The 25,532-nt window shown below is 40.1% G+C and overlaps 3 protein-coding genes across 4 annotated transcripts; 1 reads left to right on the forward strand and 2 right to left on the reverse strand.

Annotated features, from left to right (window-relative positions):
- The first annotated feature begins 8,221 nt into the window (after positions 1–8,221).
- Positions 8,222–10,759, forward strand: LOC108087994 (BRCA1-associated protein). The gene is made up of 6 exons (XM_017185598.2): positions 8,222–8,289; positions 8,489–8,542; positions 8,618–8,984; positions 9,046–9,216; positions 9,378–10,148; positions 10,209–10,759. The coding sequence occupies exons 1-6, from the start codon at positions 8,274–8,276 to the stop codon at positions 10,501–10,503; spliced, it is 1,674 nt and encodes a 557-aa protein (XP_017041087.1). The 5' UTR covers positions 8,222–8,273; the 3' UTR covers positions 10,504–10,759.
- On the reverse strand, positions 10,685–11,802 carry LOC108087997. Its single transcript, XM_017185600.1, has one exon. It carries the CDS (start codon positions 11,688–11,690, stop codon positions 10,809–10,811), a length of 882 nt encoding a protein of 293 aa, XP_017041089.1. The 5' UTR covers positions 11,691–11,802; the 3' UTR covers positions 10,685–10,808.
- Positions 11,803–18,340: 6,538 nt separating this feature from the next.
- LOC108087956 (zinc finger protein squeeze) lies at positions 18,341–24,819 on the reverse strand. Of its 2 annotated transcripts, none has more exons than XM_017185545.2 (3): positions 24,071–24,819; positions 20,819–21,378; positions 18,341–20,343 (listed from the first exon to the last, which is right to left on the reverse strand). In XM_017185545.2, exons 2-3 carry the CDS (start codon positions 21,185–21,187, stop codon positions 19,081–19,083), a joined length of 1,632 nt encoding a protein of 543 aa, XP_017041034.1. In that variant the 5' UTR covers positions 21,188–21,378; positions 24,071–24,819; the 3' UTR covers positions 18,341–19,080. The 2 variants fall into 2 exon arrangements, with proteins under 2 accessions (XP_017041034.1, XP_017041035.1); XM_017185546.2 differs by lacking the exon at positions 24,071–24,819 and adding an exon at positions 21,451–21,575.
- Positions 24,820–25,532: the final 713 nt, after the last annotated feature.

Genomic DNA, 25,532 nt, shown 5'->3' on the forward strand with positions numbered 1-25,532 from the left:
AAAAGCGGAGAGCGGAACGAGAAATGGGAGTTAAAAAAATGCGTTAAACTTTATTGCAAAACTATTGCCAGACAAGTGGCACAGAATGTTGCAAGGGGAGTTGGTGGAATGAGGGGGGATATATCTGCCTGAGAACTCGGCGATAAGCTCCGGATGGCTGCACAAGTTTAAAGATTTGATTTAGCAAAAGCAGCGCCATCGAGAGCAGAAGAGCTATGGGGAATTCCCCGATACCCAGATACCCCGATACCCCGATTCTCCTCCTCGACCATTACAAATCGATGATAACGATGACGATGATGAAATGTTTGCTCAGCCATTGATGGATCTATCCTGGATGCATGGGGAGGGGGGTGCCATGGGAGGTGGGACGATTGGCCAGTCGAGATGGGAAATATCGCTCAGTTGGGGGGGCCAACAGTTTGATTGGGAATGCTTGTTTGCGCCAAGAGAAATGCAGTTCGCAGCAGCACAAAGATAACTTAAATACTCCTAGTTCAAGAATGTTTGAGCGATGAGGGAATGACGAACGGAGAAGGCTAATCTGCGATGGAGTATGCCAGCTTATCAACCGAGTGGGTGGGAAATTCCATCAAAGGACTCACGGTGCGCTGGGTTTTCAAGCCCTCTAGCAGCTTAAATTGATTGTGTAAGGTTGCTTTAATTTTGGAAATTTACTCTGCAGTTTTAGTTTTCTTAAGCTGAACTAAGAACTAAAAACAAAGTGAAAGGGAAAATAAATCTGCCACTATTTTAACAATAATTTACAATAAGAGTGCATTAACCCTTACAGCTAATTACAATTTTTTAGTTAGCTGTAAAATGACTTTATGATTTAAAAGACAACTTACCTAATTAACAACAAACTGTCGAACAAACTGCACATAAACCAATTACATTCAATTGAATTAACTTGCTTAAGGGGGGGGTAAGGTTTTAAAAAATTTTTTTGACATTTTTTTTATATTTTTTTCTGAATGACCAATGTGTCGAGAACATTGTGTAAAAATTTTGAGTCAATTAAAGTCAAACTAACGGAGTTAGAGCGTTTTAAACAACCGTATTTGGACGTATTTTCACGTATAAAAATACTTTGAATCGATTTTGCCGAAGACGTTATTTTGGAAGTCGGTGAACATCAGAACTCAAAATCTACTGAACCGATCCTTTTCAAATTTTTAACACAAATTCTCAATATAAATACGCAGGTAATCAGGAAGAGTTTTTTTTAATTTTTAATTTTTTTCTATTTTTAAAAAATAAATTAACAGCGATTTTTTAAGCGAAAATCGCACTTTTCACTTTCAAGTGCTCCCAAAAATAGACAAAAAATAAATTTAAAAAAAACTCTTCCTGATTACCTCGGGAAATTCATTATCTTTACAACGCATATCACATTTTATTTTTAAGATGATCCGTTAACGCCCTATGATGTTCACCGCAAAACAACTTTTTCTTTGGGCGCTTTGGAAAATTAACCGCCACAGGCTTATTTCTTAATATTTTTTAATAATTTTTTTTTCCTAATACTCTTCAAAAGTTAAACAATAACATGTAATTAAGCTCAATAAAATGAACTTACTCATTTCGCCGCACAAAAAAATCAAACATGGCCCTTTTTTTGGCCTTTAAAACCTTACCCCCCCCTTAATATAATAAATAATGAAACTTAGTACTGCAAATTAAAGCCTGCGTTCATTGGAAATTCTTAAATCTTTGAGCAAAGCAGAAATCGTTCATCGAACAATGTATTTGGAAATTTATGAATTTCTCTCTCCGCGTCAATTTCAATTTGTGCATAAATGTGTAACTCAAAACGGCCAGCCAACGATGGCTAATCAATTGTATTAATTATGGATAACTCTCACAGCACACTATCTCCGCAACAAACTATCTGTCCATTTAGCTCGTTTCTATCTCTATTCCTAATTGAACATCAACAAAATCACTAAAAACCAGGCGGAAACCCCCGACGGCCAATAAAGTATTGAAACCATGGAAACGACAAAACCAACAGCCCAAAATTGCAAAATTCCATAAAATATGCATAGGAAAATCCATTTCAATTTTTTGCCCATAACACTTTTCGAGACTCTGACATTTCAATTAAAAGTGGAAACGATTTGATGAGCAGGGATGACGATGATAATGATGTTGATGTTGAGAAGGATTATAATAGGGCAACACCCGAAGGAATGGGGAGCACCGCTGATAGATTTAATTTAACTTTTTAATGAAGTCGAGGGGCAGTGGGAGCCTATTTGCGGCCAGCATTTATTCCAATTAGCAAAAGAGTTTTTCCAGTTTTCGGATTAAGGATAATTCCCAAGCTGCTCGTAATTTAAGGACCCCACAAAAAATTCCCCTTTTGCTAAAACTGCCTTTAAGGTTCGTTTTCATTTGAATCGGCTTACATTTCATATTTTTATTGCCATGTTTTTTTTTGTGGCCATAATCAACTCTTCTTTTGGCCAAAGTCAAAGACCAGTTGCGAATGTATGTGTTGGCTGCCAGTTGATGTGTGCGAAAACTGCACTCAATCAGTGCCAAGCAAACATCCTGCAAGAGCCATAGCCTGCAACACCAACAACCAAATGCGAGTTGAGGGGAAAAAGAGCAGGGAACAGACAAATAAGTTGATTTGTTTGTTGTTTGTAGAGAATGAAAATGCCGAAAAAGCGCACTGGCAATGCAAATACCCACTAGGGAGATGAAAAGCCGTTGAGGAAACAGGAAAGTGCATTTCTGGATACCCTTCAATATTTGAAAACTATTTTAGAAGCAATAAAGCCCTCAAAGTATTTTAAGACCTAATAATTCCGTTCTTTGTTTCATGTTAGCAATTTATTTTAAAACATTTTCAAAACCATTTTCATCTTTCAAACTAAAAAGAAAAAATGGAAAAACATTTTAACAAGAGAAAGTATCGAAATTATTATTTAATGATTCCTTAAACGTTTTCAAATTCATTTAATAGTAATCAATGCTATCTGTGATAGTGCATCACCAAAATAAAATAACTAATGCTTTTTTAGTTCCCTTTTGCAATAAAACCAAACCCAAAATGATTGTTTTTTCCGCAAGTTTAAACAATAGAGAGATTTTCGTTACATCGCTTTTTTAAGCATTGCGCATTTCACAACTGACAACTAAAACAAAGCGAGTTAGCTGGCAGGCAACACATCGCGTATACGCAGCGTTGTCGGGGCAATGCAGAGCAATTGCTGTGACAAAGCAGCAGGTGGCATCATCACCATCAGCACAGAGCACAGAGCAATTCCGACTGGCAGAAAGGGAAGAAAAGCTGGCGAATGAGCAACGGCTGACCCAGCAAAGTGAACTACAAAACTTGCGATGCACTTGAATGCAAAAGCCTCGACCCGAGGACAAACAAATGAGTGCACACGCACACAAAACAGTTGGCATTCGGGGCCAGGACATTGACACTGCTCGTCGCCCTGGATGTCACTATCCTGCACACGTCCACATCCCGTCATTCGGATGTCAGGTGGTGGATTCGCCACCAGTTCCCAGGGCAACCGGCGACCCGAAAGGAGTTCATCTCGCATTTTTGCACAATTTACACACTGGATACCCAGTTCCGACGAGGCATTCATATGTAAATAAGCTTTTATTAGGTGTTCCCTGGCTGAACGAGAATGGAACTGAACCCAACCGAGTTTTTGGTAGATGCGGAATGGAAATTGAAGTCTGAGTTGCATATTGATTGCTGTTTTGTGTTATTGAATTGATTGTCTCCCTTTTCCTTTGCTTCTCTCAGCTATTTTCTTATCCCTTTTTGATAGTAGTTGGGTTTTGGATTTTTAGCTGAAAGGCATTTTCCAAACATCCGCTTTGGTTCCCTAGAACTTCCCATGATATGTTTTTTACTACGATACAATTTAACTTTAATTAACCTTCCTCTTTGTTTTTTGGCCCACCAAATCCACTGACATTGATAGATGGTGGAAGTTACGAAAAAACAACTGCATAGCTTAGGAGATAAGTTTCCCTGGCTCAGGCAAATCAATCAACTCGGACACTTTGAGCGAATAGAGGGATGAATTCGGAAAACAGATTGCCTCAGTTCAGAGATAATTACTGCAAAGTGGATTAACTAAGCTAATTCCCGCTAACCACCAGATGTCTAGCTCACACCACAACCAAATTAGATTACCAACCCACCTTATTCATTATTTCATTTTTGCCCTGCCTCCCTTTTCCCGGAGCTAACCTATGTTTAATTGCAATTTGATTAGGCTTAACCTGAATTCGTATCAGAACTGGAAAAAACAGTTTACATGAAAAACACATTTAGACCCTAATCTGATATGTTTCGTAAACAGATAAAGTTATAATTTGGTACAACATGACGAATGCGTAATATGCTTTTCATGCCCTTATCTTTTTACCTAAGCTACAAAGTATTGATTTGAACCGAAAATTGTTTCTAATTTTAATGCGTTTAGTTTGTCTGACTGGGTAATACCTGGCTTGAAAATGCAACTAGAACATGGCAATAAAATGCGAATGCCTTAAACTTTCAGTTCTAGTTTGGTACAACATGGCGAATGCGTAATATGCTTTTCATACCATTTCCACTTTTGTTTTGCGTTTTATTAAAGCTACAATGTATTGATTTGAACCGAAAATCTTTCGTTTCTAATTATAATGCGTTTAGTTTGTCTGACTGGGTAATACCTGGCTTGAAAATGCAACTAGAACATGGCAATAAAATGCGAATGCCTTAAACTTTCAGTTCTAGTTTGGTACAACATGGCGAATGCGTAATATGCTTTTCATACCATTTCCACTTTTGTTTTGCGTTTTATTAAAGCTACAAAGTATTGATTTGAACCGAAAATCTTTCGTTTCTAATTATAATGCGTTTTGTTTGTCTGACTGGCTAATACCTGGCTTGAAAATGCAACAAGAACATGGCAATAAAATGGGAATGCCTTAAGCTTTGAGTTCTAATTTGGTACAACATGGCGAATGCGTAATATGCTTTTCATACCATTTCCTCTTTTTTTTTGCGTTTTATTTAAGCTCAAAGTATTGATTTGAACCGAAAATCGTTTCTAATTATAATGCGTTTCGTTTGTCTGACTGGCTAATACCTGGCTTGAAAATGCAACGAGAACATAGCAATAAAATGCGATTACCTTAACCGGTTGCATTTAAGCACTGCCAAAAAACTTTTCGGCAATTGGAACGTTTCGTGGGAAAGAGATGCAAAAAATCGTTGGATGGAGGTTTAGAAAGAGGTAGATAAATATGTAGGAGGTTAAAGAGTGAAGAGACGGGTCACGATTGTCGTTTTGCCAGTTTTTGTTTACGGCTGTATAAAAAGTGAAAGTGCACTTCAAGCCAACAGGCCACACAGACAAGCAAACTGCTTATGCATACAGATAGAAATGCCACATGTCAACATGTGTGTGCTTGTAATTTTAACTGCAACTGTAGATGTGAGCCGACATTTAAACGTAACAGACACTTGAGTCGAGCTAGAAATGTCAGGCCTGGAAAAAAGTGGGTGGGCCCATCTAGCAAAGGGGGAGAGGAAGGGGAGGGGGTGTGGGTAACCCCCCACGAATGAATATACAAGAGTCAGCCATTCTGCAAATTTCTGTGTGTGCTCGCTGACGTTGGTGTTGGGGCAACAATAAACCGTAGGGAAGTGCAACAAATGCATGAATAAACAACAACTCAATTTGAATAAAGCAACAGCAGCGACGTCGGCAGAGGCAGAGGCAGAGGCAGAGACGTCACCAATGGTGGGTGGCAGTGGGCAGTGGGAGGTGGGAGGTGAGCTTTAGGAGGTGTGAAATGTAAACTGAAACTCAGCTTTAAAGTCAACTAAGCTTCTAGCTGCTACTGTGAATTTAACACGTTTAAAAGGCCCTTAAATCAAGTTGCAAATTCTTGGCTTTGGTGTATCACCATTTCAAAAAGGTAATTTTGTTAATTTTATTAAATCTGTATAAAGACTTTGTAAAAGGAAGGCTGGTTTAAAATGTATGCTGAGTAATAATTTACAATGCTGAAAACGCCCTTGGGGTAAGCAGGATACTAAATGAAGGATTAATTATAGATTTTGTATATAAAGGGTTTGGTTAACCACACTTTGCTTAAAGTTCAACTTAGAGGCGAGCTGCAGTTTCTTCTAAAAGTTTGAAATTCAAACTTGTGTGTTTTCTTTGGCTTTTCGGCCGTCGAAACTTCTTAAAACGTAATTAAAATTATCAGGCTAAAAGCGTCATATTTTTTATTGCTTTTAATGAAAAAAACTTATTAGTTGTACATATATATCAATTTATGCCCACAGATACATATCCCAACAATTAATGATTTGAAATTTTTTGTGTTTTGCCAATTATAAAATGAATAATTTAATATTACTAAAATGCCCTCTAGTTGCGCAAAAAGTTATTCGAAATTATTTAATACTCATTAAATACAAAACAATTTGCGAATTGTGGTTGATGCAAACTTTTTGAAAGCTAAAATCAAGCTCCGTCCGAATGTTTATGTAAACCAAAAAACTGATTTTGGCTCCGCTACAAAAACTGGTTGGCAGAGCTTGGACCGTCTTGCGTTTATTGCATACAACAATTGATTTTCGCCAGACGGCGGAAAGCGGGACGGCGAAAATGCAAATGAAAATGGCAAAGAGCTCAGCGCCAAAATGGGGTGGCTGTCAGTGAGAGCGACAAGGATGAAGCTAGCAATATATGTAGTTTCAAACAAACTTCAAATTGGCGAACACAAAAGCAACTCTTAGACACACACACACACTGGCACACATTACATAGTCAGACAAGTGGGTGGGTGGATTAGTGGGTGGTGGATGGTGGAGTGTAGTCGAAGGGAAAGTGGGAAAAGGGGAAGGCGCCACCTGCTGACTGGGCGACTGCAACAAAAATGACAAACGTGCTCTTGATAGACTTGTTGACGACAAGCTCCTGGCACTTGGCAGCTGTCAGCAACAGACCAGAAATGGGCTGACGTTCTCACACACGCATGCACTGTTCAAAAAGGAGGGCTTCAAGTAGTACTTAAATTATGCCACCTAAAAACTCATCGAGTTTTACCTACAAATGCAAACATAAAAATAGTAGAGTTAAATTGATGATATGACTAATATAATATTATCAGATTTATGACTGATATAATTTACTCAATTTTTAATAATTTAAATATGCAGAAATGTGCAAAAACCCCAATAACTAAGACTAAAAAATGTGTTCACAAAGAAAAGCAATTGGTAAAATTAAAAGAATGTAATCTGCATCTTAGTAACTTTATTAAGATTCTAATATTGCAAATAATGCATTAAACATAATCAATTTTACTCATTAAAAAATTATCAAATATCATAGAGATTAAATTCTATGATATTGATATTTTATTAGACACCTAAATTGAACAGTAAATTCACTTAATTTTTTCTGCGTGTATTCACGGTTATTTTTAATGTCTCGGCTTGTTTGTTAGCATATGAAGTGTGGTTGCCAAATGCCGAGCCAGTTGGGAGTTTTGTAAGCAGTTTTATTGCCGATCCTATTAATAATAAATGCTCAAAATCAATAGAATGACTCCTTGCGTTGGCCATTTTTACGGCCGCGGCCACACATTTAAGCTGCATGCGAGTGCGGTTTAATGTATTTTGTGGTCCAATCTTGGTAATTGCAATTACAATCCGCTTTGGACAGCCGCGCTAACGGTAATCAATTTGTTGTGTTATTATGGCCAGTTCATGGTTACTGCAGCAACGGTAACAAAAAATCACGCAAATAACTATCCCTTATATTGCACTCACTTTTGCTTTCAGTTTGTTTTGCTGCCTTTTCTTCGACCAGCTTTTCGTTTTTTTTTCTCTTTTAACTTGGTTTACGCGCGCGGGCCAGAACGAGATGACGACGTAAGTTTCGTAAACTTGTTTTTGGTATGGCCCAAATCAAAAATAACGCAAGTCCGGCTTCACGAACACGACCGTTTCGCAGCAGCAGCAGCAACACACTGGCTTTGTTTTGGCCAACTCGCCAAGCGGAGCCGAAGTGGCCAAAACCGAAGTGGCACGCGAAGCCGACAAGTTAAATCTTACTTATTAGCAAATTATTTAGCTCCAGTAACTTTTACTTATTCTGTTATTTATTAAATCCTTTTCGAAAAGTATAAACTCACTTCTTTCTTTTACTGTCACCATAAATCTTTAAGTATTTTAATGCTACTCTGCTTAATTGAACTACGATTACAATTTTTGAATTCCGATGGATTTGAATCCGGGTAAGATGCAATCAGTGTTGGTAAATGTTATCGATAATCGATAACCAAGGACAACTGGTTCCGAGCGCCGAAGTTGATAGATATATCGCTGCCGCGAACCAGTTCACCTAGAAAAACAACAAACTCATCAACCACATAAAACAGTTAGTCCTATTTTTTGGTACAAAAACTTATCGAAATTATGCCTGTGTAATGCTAGAAAACATTTCGTTGTGTGTGATCAAGATCGAAACCGACTTGGAACCCAATTCAGGTAAAATCCGGAACTGCGACTGCCGCAGACAAAGAAAATGGATTTCGTCACAATAATTTATTCATTCTGGAACAGATTCTGAGGGAGCCGTCTCTGCTGAACATCCCACCAATCCCCGAGTGCTTAAGGAGCGGGAACGTGATCGGGGTCTTCGCCAGGCCCGCGATATCACGATAGAGACATACACCAACCAGCGTTGGACGCGGGAATTGAGTGCTTCGAAGGATCAGGAGACGGAGGGCACCAAGATGAGCTGGGCGCAGCAGCACGTCAACAGCCCCTCGGCGGGCAGTTCTAGAGATACCACTCCGCGAAACGGAGAAGAATCCCAGACGGGCGGTCTGCAGGCGGCCTCCTCCAAGTTTCCCCAGGAGATCGGCTACTTCTCCGGCAATCCCATCGTCGAGGTGACCAAGGGCCTAATCCATCTGTACAAGAAAAAGTTAGTTTCCTTATAGCTTCTCCATATGTCAATACTAATTTTAATTTCATGTAAACCGTAGTGAACGGAAGGCCATCAAGGAGGCTCCATCCAATCAGCTCTGCCTGCTGGCTGTGCCAGCCACTCTAAACTGCCACGATCTGCTGAACTTCATTGCTCCCTGCCATGCGGAGATCAAGCACGTCCAGATTGTCCGCGATGGAAGCCCCAATCAGTTCATGGTGCTGCTTGAGTAAGTTAAATAAATGTGAAAAACTAAGGCATAGCTCACTGATTATTTTTTCATTTACTACTGTCAATAATTTAAACTTCTCAGGCACTTAAGCAGATTATCCTGCTATTAAATACCTATTCATCATTTTCCAATCTAATCCGATTTCCATTGCCTTTTAGATTCCGATCGAATGAATCAGCGTTGGAGTTCTACAACTCCTACAACGGCATTGCCTACAACTCCTTGGAGCCTGACTCACTGTGCCACGCTGTTTGGGTTTCGGCGGTGGAGAGGAGCGAACATGGAGCCCCGCCATTGGGGCACACGGAGCTGCCCACCTGTCCAGTGTGCCTGGAGCGCATGGACGAGAGCGTGGATGGAGTGCTTACGATCTTGTGCAACCACGCCTTCCACGCCAGCTGCTTGATGAAGTGGGGCGATTCCACCTGCCCGGTTTGTCGTCATGTGCAGACCCCGGAACTAATTGGGGAGTCCGTGTGCATGGAATGCGAGGGAACCGACTCTCTCTGGATCTGCCTGATCTGCGGACATGTCGGATGCGGTCGGTACCAAGGAGGCCATGCTGCCGCCCATTACAGGGCCACCAATCACACCTTCGCCATGCAACTGGGCACTTCGAGCGTTTGGGACTACGCCGGCGACAACTTTGTGCACCGTTTGTTTCAAAACAAGACCGACGGCAAGTTGGTGGCCTCTCAAACCGAGAAAGACGAGCGCGAGGAGAAGATCGACTCCATGCAGATGGAGTTCACCTATCTACTCACCTCCCAGCTAGACACACAGCGAAAGTACTACGAGGAGCGGATGGAGAGGCTGGAGCAGGAGTGGCAGGGCTTCAAAGAAACCTCCAACGACTTGCAGCAACTGCAGCAGACCATGCAAAAGGAGAAGATTAACTTGGAACGCAAGCTGGCACAGCATACAGCCAAGTAGATAAATATAATACATAAGCAATGTTTTACAATTGTTAAACAACTATTTCGTTGCAGGTTAAAGGAAGTGCAGAAGCAACTCAACGAGGAACGTGAGCTGTCCAAGGCCCTGCAGACCAACCAAAGTTCCTGGCACGGCAAATACAAAGTCTTGGAGCAGCAGTACAACGAGTTTAAGCACAATCACGACGCCGAAGTCACCGACCTAAGGGAACAGCTCCGCGACATTATGTTCTTTTTGGACAATCAGCAAAAGATGGCAAACTCAGAGCTGGCTGGCGCCTCCATTACTGGAATCGGCGAGAAGGAGCCGGAACCGAACACCAGGCGCGGCAATCGGCGCAAAAAGTAAAATTTACCTATCATACCATGCACATTCATAAATGTATTTTGATTAAGAGCTGCATTGTTTACTCGATTCGCAAAACGAGTATATAAATTTAGTAACAGCTCTTTACATATGTGATTTCCTTTGTGAAGCAAAAACCCAAGGATAAAATATACCTAGTGTACGTGTACTACTACTCTTAAGCTTATTGAAAAGTATTTGTCTGAAATGTATTGCGTTTTAAGTTGGAATCAATTAAAAGTTTGAAGTGATTCTCCGATTTTGGTTACATTTTGAATGTTTTGTTAAATAGATTTCCCCATTTGGCGTTACTCGGCTGGAGGACATGTGTCCTCGCATTGGTATGTAGGGTCCGACAACTCCTGGGGATCCGCTGTAGGATCCGCTTGAAAGATATTCAGCTTCGCTTTCATGTCCTGCTCGTTGCGATCGAGGTTCATTAGATATGCGGCGATGAAGGCACGTGGGTCCTGCGGCGAATGAAGGTGTAGTTGTGCAAAGGCTCGCACCAGGACATCGCCCATCTGCTCCTTGATTTCGCCGGCCATCGAGTCCACGGCCTCGAAATTCTTGCCAGTTGGCATCCAGTCGTAGCCCTTGAAACAGCAGCACTCGCAGTGGACCTTCGAATCGGATTCCTTGAGCAACTTGAAGAAGGGCAGCAGTTGTTCCTCACAGGTTTTCAGCTTAGCCACTTCGCGAACGAAGCGCTTGTGCAAATCGCACACATCCTTTTCGCAACCCCGAATGACCTCCGCATCCTGGGAAAGGGTCGCCGTGCGCTTGATGTAATCCACAGTGTTCTCGTGGAAGGACTTGAATTTGCACTTCTCCTCGTTGTAAGCATACATACATTGGCGGGCATAAAGGATAATGTTGTCCCGCCGCTTTCGGATTTCCTCGCTCCGCCGGGTGAAATGGATTTTCACCTCGTCCAGGTTGTTGATCCGCTCGGCGAACTTGGTCATATCCTCGACGCTCTCGCACACCACTTTGCCCCTCTTTTCGTGCCCGCACTTCTGGTTCGCCTTCTTGATCTTGTCCAGCTCCGCCTGCAACTCCAGCTGGATGTTTCTCAGCTCCGTGTTCAAGCGCTTAACATCATTGTCATTGCAGATCAGCGCCTGCAGCATCTCGTGCAGGCAGTTCTTGTGCGGATTAGGCAGCTCTTCGGGGCAGCCAGCTAACATCTTGTAGAATTTATCTACTTGGAAGCCTCCCCAGCGGAAAAAATAATGTTTTCAAAATATATAATAATTGGAATGAAGGTTTTTGTTCTCGTTTATCAACAAAAAGTGTTATATTTTGTCTCATTACGTAACTTTCTTACAGCTTGCTAAGATCATTAAAGGAATTTTAACTTTCAGTCGGTAAAAAAATAAACAGTTAAATCTGTGTCTTAAAATGGCGTATTAAAAGAAACCAATTCTTAAGGAGATTTTTTAAAAAGCTTTGGAAGTCAATTTAAAATGTAAAAAAAGGGTATTTTTAAATTAATTTTTATTGTTCTGGTAACTACAGTACAATTTAATAAATAAATAATAACGTTGCCTTTACGTTGTGAGGGCTAATTCTGCTTTCTTTTTAAATTTTTTTGGTGGAACAGATTGTGCTGCAGGAGAGTCTTCCCGTTTATTAAACACTTTGTTTATTTTATAATCTAAATCTACTGCAAAAGTAAATCTAGAATTTATCAGTAAGCAGATTTACATATTCCAAAAAAAGAAACCCAATGCAAACCGGTTTGACTAGAAACCGAATCTTCACTTAAATTGCGTACCCACAGCAACAACAAATAAAGAACGTAAATAAAAATTTAATTTATTTGGCGGTATACAAAGGCAGCAAAAAATAAATAAAATTTCTTAATGGTCTCCCCAGAAGCCCCTCATCTCTTAACTTTCGTCTTTTGTTCGTCTACAATTGGCACACGATCAATCATTATGTCTCTTCTAACAAAAGTCTACCTTGCCAAAAAATTCTGCCTTTATGCATAGATTGATACCCTATGGCAGTGTGTCGTTGATATTGTATTATGTAAACTAATTTTATTATTCTTACACTTTCTAGGGTATGAGTGTTGGCGATTGCCCAATGTGCTCTTCAAACACAACTCCCACTAATGGACACACGTTAAGCTTTCGAAAAATGTGTTTTGGCACAAGTCAACCTGTTTGCAGATAAGGAGAAAATAGGAAAGGGGAGATCGATCTTTGACCATCTTGTACCTGTAATTAAGTTACTTAATTAATTTTACGCAAAACAAAGCTCATTTTTAACAAAACAACAAATAAAAGCTGACTGGGTTTTGCAAAATTGTTATTTCAGCGTCTGAATAAATTTTGCATAATTTTCGGTTTGTATATATTTTAAAGAATTTGATGGATATAATTTCGCTTATCTCCTGATAGGGTATAATTTGATTAATTTTCTGCGATGAGCTTGAAATTTTTGGCGGGTTAGTTCATTTCATTTCGATTTGATGAATATTGCTAGCGCTTTATATCTCAAACCGATTGCAAAAACATTTTTTTTTGCATCAGACGTTACGTAAAAATGGACCATAAGGTGGTTTATTTAAAAGTCATAATACTTGTTTCTTAAGTAATAGTTACCTATTAGAGCCTATCAAGTTTTTTTTAAATTTATATAAATCAGAATCTTTGTGAACCCTTTGAAGTTTACACAGCTGCTTGATGCATATTTCTTTTTTCCCTTGAAAGCGGATGCAAATTATAATAATTAAAATTATTGAATGTGACTAATGATCAAATATTGATTTAGAATCTTGCCCAAGGTAATGCAAATGGGAGGATACAAAGACGGAGTATGCAAAATAGATAAACAAATAACCCAAGACCCACAGAATCCAAAGAAACCCAGCTCGATCAAAAGGATGTTCTGAGCTGAAGGTCCGGATCTTAGGGTGGTTTCAATCATTCTTCTTATTTTTTAACAAGAAAAGTGACCCAGATTTCTAAGGATGCTGACGATTTAAAGCATGCAGGACACCAGAGTCCTGCGCATTAACAAAAATTTAAGAAAAAAATGAAATTTAAATAATTTGCGTATTTTTCTATTTGAAAGCACAGCGTTTTTTTCGATTCTGCCTCGGTATTTTACGGAGGATAAATGAAAAATGATGTTTGACCCTGTCCTGCTCGACTCACCCTTTTCCTTGATCACGTATGCAAATGCATAGCGATGTCCCGGGACACGATCGCAGATCCAACCCTTTGAGGACAACTGGCGTCGTCCGATCCGCGGACGTGTTGTGCATAAATTAAGGCATCCTTTTGGTCCTTTTGTTATCGCACCCTTGGTGGTTCGGCAAGGAAACGCTTCCGCATGGAAATGAGGCAAAAAAATCCGGATTTTTTTACTTCTTGTCTTCTGGCGTCTGCGTCTTTGTGCGCGTCCTTTATCCTTGATCGTCACCCTGAGCCTCGAGCCCTGTGTCTTGAGCCTTGTGGGTAGCCTGGCAGGGAGAACAAAAAAATCGTGAGAAAATTTCCAGCGCCAAATATTCAAATTAGGTAACCGAATGCCGCCCATTGCCTACTTTTTTGGGTGATTTTTTTTGTGTCCGCACCCAAAACGACGGGAAGAAAAAAAATCATCAGGATGCACGCTCATCCTTGCAGCCCTCATTGTTAGGCTCATCAGTTTTTTAACCCATTTTTTTTTTTTTTTGAATTCCCAAATTTTTTATGCTTGACTACCGAAAAAAGTCGTTTATAATTGGAACGCTTTCTGCTGTTTTGCCGCGTCTTTTCGTTTTTGAATACTGAATCCTGCGTGGCAAGTTTTTTTCCTAGTCCCAGTGAAAAGGATCGGCAACTGAAATTTTGTTACTGCAGTTTTTTATCCATTTTTTTTGTATTTTTTTCTCTTTTAACAAAAGGCGGCGCGAAAATGTTAATTAAATTTTTGTTATTGCGCCATTTCAGAGTAAAATCCTGTTCCCAATTACACTTATTTCAATTACGCAGTTAATTTTCAGTTTTTATCTTATGAATACTATTTTTTTTCTTTATTTTTAACACGTGTTGGTTGTCAAGGATTTGAATTGTAAATAGTAACTGATTGGAGGAAACAAAAAATGTTAGGTTTTTTCGAGTAACTGTAAACATTGGTGAGTGCTTAAAAAGCCTTTTCATAAAAAATTATTTCATGGGAAAACACTTTTTAATTGAATAAAAAGAAAAAAAAAACAATTATGGGAAAGTGGTTTTTGAAATAGAACATCATAGACGACAAAAAAATGGTTGTGAAATAGAAAAGTTTCGTTTTTTATCTCGATAACTTAAAAAGTTATTTAAATATACTTTCTGTTCTTTATATTAAAATCAATTACTTGGTATCCTTAAGGACTTTTTATGGATTGTCTTTAAAGTAAATTTTGAGATATTCCATCTTGACTAAACCTTTAAAATGGTAAGGTAAAGACAACAAAGAAATAACATACCGTGGAAATTGATAACCTTTATCCAACATCTGTTAGTCTTATGGGTAAAAATCTAGTTTTGGTGCGCATGGAATATTCATATATGTGAAGATAAGTGTATTCAAGATATAAAAACTTATGGTACTTTAAAATGATTAAATTAAAATATCCACCGAACACTTAAGTGCTTTAAATCCGCATAGATCTCACACAAAATCTGCAATCCAAAACGCTTAATTTAAATGCCCCAAACCTTTTTTTTGCAATATGCCAATATTCGCTTAAGTATCAATTACATAACAATCGAAAGGATAAAGGGAAATCAATCCAAACACGGGCACAGAAACCTCAACAATAGAAAAGAGTGTGCCCTTCAGTTCCAATGTGCGAATATCCACTCAGTGAAAAGGGTGCAAATATGGATATAAGAATAGCTAACGAAAATCGCATCAAATTTCACAATATCGCACCTTATTAGAATCAAACAATACCGTGGATCACAAATCGAAATTTGGCGAGGAGCAGGGAAATGCAAATGCCACAGGAACAAGAAGTTATGGGAAAAACATACACACCTTCCATTCTCCTTCGATCTTTTCGAGCCTCGGGCTAATCGGTGGAGTGTATCCGCATATTGTGTGCATTGTCTAATAATTTCATAAATAGTTTATCCAAAAGAATTGCTGAATGGCAAACCGACTAAATGCCATTCGCGAACGGGTTACGAGAGAGAAAGGACTCCTCGACGAGGAACTCCTTTCTTATGCTAAAAAGAGGACCTTCTCTGGGGTGAAAGGTTTTTTCTTTCCGAGGTCCGGATGTTTTGTGTGCAACCCCTGATGATCGGATCCTATCTATGTATATCTATCCCTCCCTAACTGCGTGCCTGTGTGTTTTGATTTCGGGTCTGGAGTTTAGAAACCATAAATCTATTGATGCCTTTCTGCAGCACCGAAATGATCTCTTGGCATTGAAAACGCATAGACAATATTCAAATGAAAGTCGTTTGCATAATGCCCTTTCCCTCAACTGAAAAATGAATCAATATACACTGGGAAGAATGGCAGTGGGGAGTTATAATACCAAACAAACAAAACTCTTTTAGTTTGGAAATTTAGTCGTGAAATTTTAAGAATCGTGAGTTTAAACAGAAATCGTCTTTCAAATATAAGTTCAGAAGGATGTTAATAGCATTTATACAACAGCTGAAAATAATTGTAAAAGTATCTAAAAACTAATATAATAAATACCCTAATTAAAATTTAAAGCAATAAACCAATTTTACTCAAATCTTAACTTTTAGATAGTTTTAAATGTATGGCTCCATTTAATTGACTGGGATATATTTTTTTAATAGATAAATCATGATGGTTTTTTTATAAATAAAAAAACCGTCTCCCTGATTCTCACAAGCATTCCAAGATTTTTTTAATGACCTTGCTTAGGAACTCACATCCATTCGGACAGATGCCACTCTCAAGGAAGCCAGTAAGAATCCTTGCCAGCCTCGGGCACTGCATTCTAATTATCATATCGATCAAGCTGCAAGTAAAAGTGACAGTCCCAGGCCCAAGGATCCTGCCAGGATAGAAACGATCGTCGGCCACATTTTTTCTCATAGTTAGCATAACAAAGCCTGATGAGTCGCACAACGGACGGAATCGTGATGATTTCAGCACCCAGAGACAAGACAGTCCCAAAGAAAAGGAGGTGAGGAGCCACCCCGAAGAATTGGGTAGCGGGACAATAACCACCGAACAATCCCATGATCATTAGTGCATCTATAATAATGCGCATTGATATGCTAATCTCGAGAAGACAGGCCTCGAATGGAGAGACTTCACTCCCTGAATGCTTCTATGATCGATGACGATCGCTGGCAGAAATCAAATCATTTATCAATTAAATTATTGGCAAACATTGGGTTGTAGAGCCCTCGAAGCGAAGGGTTCGATGTGCTAAAAAGTTTCTCCCCCATTCGCCTCATTTTTGCATTGTGGCCTTTGTTTTGAATTTTGCACAACTGCCAAATGATCGATTATCGATCGGCAAACCCTTTGTCCCGAGCCTTTATCCTCTGCGGTGTGTTTGCCAATTCGGCTTTGATGATTTGTTGGTTTTCTGTCAGCAATCCTTGTTCTGCCCTCAAGGGCGGCGTCCTCATTCTTTTCCGCCAAAGGATCGTGCCGAATATTCGCACAATCCTCGCCGAAGACACCGATCTTTGTTGACAAAAAAAGACAATTGCCCAAAATCCTTTCAGGGAGTTTATAGCTCTATCGACTTCATTGTTGTCTCCCTAACTCTTTGTGGGTGTCTGTCTATTCGCTACCAACAATCGCCATTGTGTGGCCAAGTTTTATGAGCTGTTTAGGAGGGTTTACTTCGCCTTTATTTGAGGCATAAAAAGATCATAAATTCCATTTTACTTTTTGTGTATTTAACACAATTTGCTGCTATTTATAATCCATTCAAACGCTGCGCTCAGCGAAGTTGGAGGCGAAACAAAAAACATAAATAAATAAAGAGAGAAAATATAATAATGGAAAAAGCACCTGTTAACAACCTAAACTGGTTTTGTGTGGGATTTTTAAATTTATTGTTTTATTAATTAGCTATAAAATTTGTTTTTTTCTGCGGATTTTTATATATACACTTCAGATATATTCATAGACTGAATGGAACTTTGAAGTTCCTTTGTCTTTCATATAAATATCGGTTTACTAATCCGTCAAAGGTCTTTAGATCTCCGTTCATCATCAGTTCATCACCTACCATCTTCAAGCCATCCCAGAATTTTGATTTACTCAAGTACTTTGCCGATTTGAAGTTGCAAATCGTGACCGCTGAAGACGACTCAAAATTTAAGCGGCGACGGCTGAACTAGTTATATATCAGCTATAGAATACCCGTATATGCAAAGCGTATTGAAATATACTCAATGCGAATCAAGTCAAATGAATCACTCTCATTAATCTTCGCTTCGATCAGCCGAAAATTTTAAGACTCAATCAGTAATCAATCATTATTCGCCACCAGAACGAAGCCAGTTATTTCGAAACGAGGGAAGAATATGACGGACACTTTTTAGCGTGGATTGACCCCCTAAATCGCTCCTCGAACTACGCCACTGTCTTAAGCCAAACGACAGCTGCGAGTGAGAGAAACTCGGAGATAAACTTCGATACGATCGTAGCCCTACATTTCCCTGTGGATACTGAGATTATATGGGGTGAACATAAATCTCTTATGTCGCCTCGGGCACAAAGAAGTTCTTCTTGAGGCTGCTAAGCGGATTAGGTTGCATTTTTCTGGATCGTTGCATATATTCGATCCGCTTTCGATTCGCTAATGAAAATGCAAATCTTGTGGATGATTTAGAGCACCAAAAAATTAGTTTTATAAATTATTTCAAACTTTATTGGTTGAGTTTTACATTTTCAAATCGGTTTCTCTTGCCTAGCGAGTAGAAAATATCCTTACTCTACTAGTTAGTTCATAAATTAAATAGTTTTATCTAGGGTTTAAGAGCTAAGTTGATACGTTAACATGTACAGCACATTTTTAAATACATCTATGTACACTATAAAATATATATGTATAATATTTTACTCTATCGCAGTACTTTGTACGGCTCCTAAATCTATTAAAACTGTGAGCTGTTCAAAGTATTATTTAAATAGTTCAGAGTTTTAATTTTAATATTGCTTATGTATACTAAAAAGGGAAAATAAAGGGCATTAATATCGTGTAGAAAATCCTGAGTTGACCTAGAAATTATATACTTCATTTTGCAGTTGAAAGGGTCTGGGGAACTGGAGACTGCAGTTGGTTTACTTGTTGGTTTAGGCAGTGATGAAGTTGATATTGGCTGAATCGTATACAATATTAATGTAAGGTTAGCTTTGTGCTTGGAAGGAATCCTCAGGAAAACCAGTTGCAGTCCCAGCTCCTACGCCACTTTCAACTTGCGTCTAACTAATAGTAGCTTAAATTTACTTCATGTTTAAATTGAGATGCATTCAAAGGATAATTCAATTTGTGATCTTGCGCTTTAAATCCAAACCAGTTCAAACGGTGACCCTAGGCTAATGTCATCGTTGCTGCCTCTTTTGGCCACGACCCGGCCTGTACTATTGCGCCTTCTCCTTGGCGGCGTTCACAGCACTCAGGCCAAGGGTTAGGTGGTCGCCAGCGATGAGGCCCGCCGCTCCTGGCTGGTGGGCATAGTTCCGGATCTGGTGCAGCGAAATCAGCTGCGTGGGGAAGGCAGCCGCCGCAGCTGCCGCATTCTGTTGATACAAATACGCGGCGGTGGCCGCCGGCGGTCCGCGATGCTGTTGAAGATGTGGCGGCGGTGGTGGAACCACTGTGGCCGCCAGCGGAGTAAAGGCCGACGATCCGGGACCAGACGACGGCTGATGCTGCGCCTGTTGCTGCTGCTGCGCCTGCTGCTGTTGCTGTTGTTGCTGCTGCTGCTGTTGGAGGTGATGTTGGGGCGTGGACTGCCGCAGGACGAGATCCTCGCCAGCGGCCTCCTCGTGAGGACTGTGCGAATGTCCCGGCGTGTCGGCCAGCCGCTGATGATGCTGCTGCAGCAGTTCCTGTTGCTGCTGCTGGTGCTGCAGGGAGGCAAAGTTGCCGTATGGCTGACCGCCGGCCTGCGGCAACTGCTGCTGAATGGCCTCCGCCAGCGAGGCCGCCGCACTGTCCGCTCCCATTTTGGCCCAGTAGGCGGCATTCACATCGTTCATCGCCTGGCGCTGCAGATTCAAGCCGATCCCACTCGCCGGAACGTGTTGCTGGTGGGCTGCCACTTGCGTTGTGTGCCGGTGCTGCTGCTTCTCCGCCTTTTCGGCGTGCTTCTGCAGATGCTTTTGCAGGTAGGTTTCCTGCGTGTACGACTTGCCGCACAAACTGCAGATGTGCGTTTTCAGATGCTTGGAGTCCTTGTGCTTGGGAATGTGCTCCAGCAGGGTCATCTCGTCGCCGAAGCACTTGTAGCAGGAGTTGCACTTGAACGGCTTGTCGGTCTGATGGCAACGCGAGTGCGACTGCAGATTCGAGAGCTGCGAGAAGGCCTTGGGGCATCCGGCGTGCCGGCACTTGTACGGTTTGTCGCCCGTGTGCGTTCGGATGTGCTGCTGCAGGTGCGACAGCTGCGTGAACTTGCGCTGGCAGATCTCGCAGCGGTACGGCTTGATCCCCAAGTGGATCCGCGTGTGCTGCGACAGGTACGAGGAGTTCGCGAAGGATTTGCTGCACGAGGCGCACTTGTACGGCTTCGCCTGGTCGCCATCGCCCCGGCGGCTCTCCTCCTCCGGCGAGGATCCGTTGCTGCCGCTCCCACTGGCACTGCTCATCTGCTGACGCGGCGGCGATCGACTCGGATCATACTGCAAAGAAATTGGTAATGCGATTTGATTCATTTTAGCGGTTGAATAATTTAAGTTTCAGTAAAATATTGAAGTTCAAATTTGTTTTGGTTTAAGTCCTTTCCATCGAGGGTTAAATTTGAATTTAAAATAAATTATTTACTAAACCCTATTTCGCAGATTATTATTATCTAAGTACAAGTTCATTTCAACTATCAAAAATTTTTAAAAAATTTTATAGGATGCTAGAATTTTGGTTTAGTAATAACTTTATTAACCTTAGTTATTGGAAAATCAGTAACCATATAGAACCCCGTTGCTATTAAATCCATTTATGTTTCTAAAATGATATTTTAATTGCAATTTATTAATATAAATTTGCAATGTAGTTCAAACGATATTAAAACTACTTTTGAGTCCTCTTCTTCGTAAACAACTTTGCCTAAATCCAATTCCTTCAAATGTAAATATAAAACCACTTGATTTGGACACTCACCTTTTGCTCCTGCTGCTCGTGTGGCGTGGGTGGCGAGTTGGGCGCACTGTAGCTGACCTTCATCTGCGGCGGGTGTTGTTGTTGCTGCTGCTGCTGTTGTGCGTGGTGCAAGTGCTGCTGCTGCTGCTGCGGATCGGGATGTGGCGGCTGCTCCATGACCATCTGCTGCTGGTGTGGCACTAAGCCATTCTTCAGTGAGTAATCCAACCTTTCCGCAACATTCTGGCGGAATTCGGTGATGTTGAAGGGCTTGTAGTCGTGGACCAATTGGGCCGTGGTCAAGTGACCCAGAGAGCGCAGCTGATCGATGGAGCGGTGCAGGTAATCGCCGCTTGGGACGCCGTTTGGCGCCGATGGCAGTTCGGCCATAAGCGGCGTCTGATGGCCGCCAAGGGTCAGCGGGCGGTAGGCGATAGTGCGAGCGTCCAGCTTGGGGGCGTGGTCGGCGAACTGAGCCTTGCCGGGGTGGTGCGTGGTGCAAGTGAAATGGAGCGGCGGTGTTCGTCGTCGGGAAGTCGACACTCCACTGGCGGGCTTACACAACTCGGCGCGTTTTTGTGCTGAAAGTACAGAAATATTGTAATTCTTGAATCCACAAAATTGTGCCCAGTCGGCACAAGTGCTTAAACTACTTTTCGATTCCGCTTTGGCTCTCCCCGCCTTGGGTACATTAATTTCTGCACATTAACATAAATGTGCATGAATTAATTAATTGTTTGTGAATTAAACGTGCTGCGCTGTGGAACAAAAGTCCACAAGCAGCTGAAGATACCGCTGAGCAACCCAGTAAAAAAGTTGCCAGTGTAGCGCAAAAAGCGAAAAGAATTAAAAACAATGCCGGGCAAAAAAGAGTTAGTCAACGGAAAAAATCACAAGATAAACAAAAAAGGCGCTTGCGGCCAGAAATTGTTGGTGACAACAAGATGGAAAGCGAAATGGAAATGGAATCGCTTTTGGGCTTAAGAACAAAAATCGCTGTTACTCTAAAACGGGGGGATGTGGGGTGGTGATGGGCTGGAAAAAAAGTCAGGGGCGCCATCGGAACGTGTCAACAACCTCGAGAACTGAATGCAACTACATTCACCAGTTTTTGAGGCGGTGCAGCAGAGTTTTTAATGGACCAATGATGTTTTTTGGGTGTAATCTTAACCTAGGTGTGAACATGATTGGCACAAAGGTCGTTTTAAATGTGAAAAAAAGTGAACACAACAGTTTTAACACAGCAGTTTATGAATAAGTCAAAGCCTTTACATTGCCTAATCTTTTTTAATTATCAAGAAAAAAAATTTGGCAAAAATCTTTTTTTCTTTAAAAATGCATCATATTTTTCTAAATTTCTTTGCGTTGATTCAACAAGATTGAACTCAAAATAAAACCTAAAAAAATTTCATGTTTTAATAATGATGAATTTAATGCGAATCAGATTTATAAAAATTGGTTATATACATATATAAAAAAGATTGTAAGACATTTCAAGGAAATAAAAAGTTATTTTAATCATTACTTTTGGATCGTAAAAATTAAAAATTCAAAAACAACTACATACATATGTACATATTTATATTTTAACGATTATTATAGTTTAATTCAAAATTATTTCAAGCATTCGATAATTTCAAAACCCGTAAGGTTTCAAACTGATAAACATAATAAAAGTATAAAACATAAAAATAAATGTTAGGCATAATTTCACTTTTCTTTCATTTTTCCTATTCAAAAATTTGTCTATAATGACTAAAAGTTTACTTTGGAATGGTTGTTTGTAACAGTTCTTTATTTAACTTAAATATGTTATTAAAGAGCATGTGAAATATATAACAAAAAGTTAAATTTTTAGTCTTTAGAAAATAATCAATAGCAAAAAGGATGTTTCTTTGTGTAAGACTGAAACTTTAGCGCGCAAATTTGATTACGACTTTTTGGTCGGGTGGGTGTTGACGTCAGAGGTAAATTCAATTTTTTGGTTGATTTTTTTCTGCCTGGTCAAAATAACCGGTTTTTGTTGTTGTTAATGCTGACGTTGGACAATTGAACAGCATGGTAGAAGGAATTTCGTGAAGAGGGGAAGGAGAGGGTAAATGTAATGCAAAAAAGGACGCGCCACTCGCTTGTTGCGCACATTCAGAGCGAGACGGGGCGACAAACAATTGTTTGCGGCTCAAACAATCGCAAAAATAAGAATAAGCGAAAGTGTCGGACCAACAAAACAGAAGCCGGAATCGTGTTACTACAGATCTAGAAACACGGAAAATCGGCCACTCAACCTGATAATGCAAATGGGGAATAAATAAACGCAGTCGGGCAGGCCCCAAAAATACAACAAAACGAACAACAAAAAAAGAAAAGAGATGCCCAAAAAGCATATAAATAAAATGGTATACACAAAAAACCTACACACAAAAAACGAATCAACGAAAATTAATTGAGCGCGAGCAGCTGAAAAACAAAAGAGAGCAGAAGAGCGAGCAAGAGCGCAACATAAACAAACGAGCGGGCGGACAAAAACAACAACAATAGCGCCAACCGCAATTTGGACCGCTCTCTCTGTCTCTCTTTCTCGTTGGGGGCGACATGTGTGCGAAAAAAGCAGCGAATGATGAATACAAAAAAAAAGTGGAAGATAAAAAAGACACGACGGCACACAAACATAAAAAACCGCCACCGAATGAATGGGAACGAACATTAAAAAGTCAAACAAGCGAAAAAACGAATGGTCAAATAATGGAGCACGTTTGCGAAAATTACAAATTATTCCATCTTTATTATTTGTTGACAGACACATTTGACTTACAAGAAAAACGGTTTTACATATTTACATGATTTTAGAGAAGTGGGAATACGGAACTATGCCCAAATATTGTTGACCAAGGGAACAGTGATGCAAAATTAATTGATTCAAAATATAGAATTTTTTTTTAATTTTATGATTTATCTTTGGTCGAAGCCAAATACATATGTATTATAAAATGTTTAGAAGAAATTGTAACTTATAATTTTTTAAGATTGTACATTAAATAACAATTCATGTCGTTAAAGACATTACTTTAGAGGTTATTTGATTTATTTTATTTAAATAATTTGAAGAATTTCTTTTTATTAGTGCAGCATAATTTTAGATTTTTAAACGACATTTAAAAAACATTCCCACTGTGCTTTGAGCGCGGGAAAGAGAAACAAACACGCTCAATCCCCAAAGTGTTTGTCCAATAAGGCAAATAAATAAAACATGCTCGAGCATCGTAAAATACTTACCAATTTAAAAGTGCCTTTTATGTGGCGGCTTTGCGGCCGATGCAGTTGTTGCCCCCTATTTGTGGGCCAACTTTTGTTGATATTTTGGAGCACGTGTTCGCCGACTGATTGTGGGTGGCTGCGGGTGCGCTCACCTCTTTGCACAAAACACGCACACACTCTCGCTGAGGTAAATTGTTTGTGGTTTGCGGCACTCTATTTTCGTACGTTTGTTTGTTTGTTTTTGGCGCCCCCAGCGATTGATTTATTTTGCGCAAATTGGCGAATTTAGTGGGGATTTGCGTAGTTTGCTACGTTCTTCTTTGCGGTCGGGCCTCTCTTTCGCACACAGAAGAGACTCTTGAGTGGCAACAAGAAAAAATGGCCGCGCACGCCAAAAATATACACACACACACCAACGCACACCAACACACACGCGCTCGCAAGTTTCTGTTTTTTCTGCACTTGTGCTTTTTGCCCCTTTTTGTCACCGTTTTTCGGACTCCCGAATTTTTTTTCACCGACCAGCAACGATTAATTGCAATTACAACAAGCACGTTGTAAAGCCGGGGGGCGGTAGGGGGCGTAAGCTCCGCTCTTCGGTTGTTTACGTCGCGGGAACACAACGGAAGCACAGAAACTGAGCAAGAGGAGCAAGAATAACTGTTCGTGTTCGAGTCGAAAAATGGAATGAAAAAAATCACAGCGGAGAGCGTGTTTTTTCAACCAACGTCGGAGGAGGGAAATTGGGAGAGAGACACGCTCTCTCGCACACATAATGAAAAAAGGCTTGTTTATGTTTTTTATGTGTGTTGCTGGCTCTCTACCGCTCTTTCGCTCCCATGCGCTCTCTCTGGATTCCGGTTTTTTGTTCCCGGCTCTGGCGCCTCCAAGTTTTTTTTGCTGGTTTCGGGGAGGGAGGCGTGCTCGTTTTTTTGGAATACCGAATTTAATTGGGCCAAATTCTGGCGAGAGAAAATAAAAAACATTCAGCCATCCGCATCCATCCCTACATCCTTATCCTTCCGGGTGTCTTTGACCCTTTCGATTTCACCGACTCGATGCGGGATAGTAATCCTATGAGAGTTTACTGGCCAACTAAGCTTAGTTTGTATTTAATCTACATATGTATTTAAAAAGATTAGGATACCAGCATTGTTTACTTCTAATATGTACATATGCACATCAATACTAAATGTGAAAAGCTTGATATTTGGCACTCTAAGAGTTTTATTATTTTTAACTGTTTTTAACTTATCCCAATGGACCACATTTACCAATATTACCTTTTTAACACAAAGTTAAAGTCCTTTTGAAATCAATAAACCTTATAAGCCTCATACAAAATGTTCTTGAACTATCTTTACTTAAAGCTAATGTCAGTCTATCAAAAACAACAAAATTTACCTGTTTGCTATCTTTTTGTATGATCTTGTATTAAATGTTAACTCGTAAGTAAAAATATTATGATATAAAGCTCAAA

This window comes from Drosophila ficusphila, unplaced genomic scaffold (genome assembly GCF_018152265.1).
Source record: "Drosophila ficusphila isolate 14025-0441.05 unplaced genomic scaffold, ASM1815226v1 contig_791, whole genome shotgun sequence".
NCBI lineage: Eukaryota > Metazoa > Arthropoda > Insecta > Diptera > Drosophilidae > Drosophila > Drosophila ficusphila.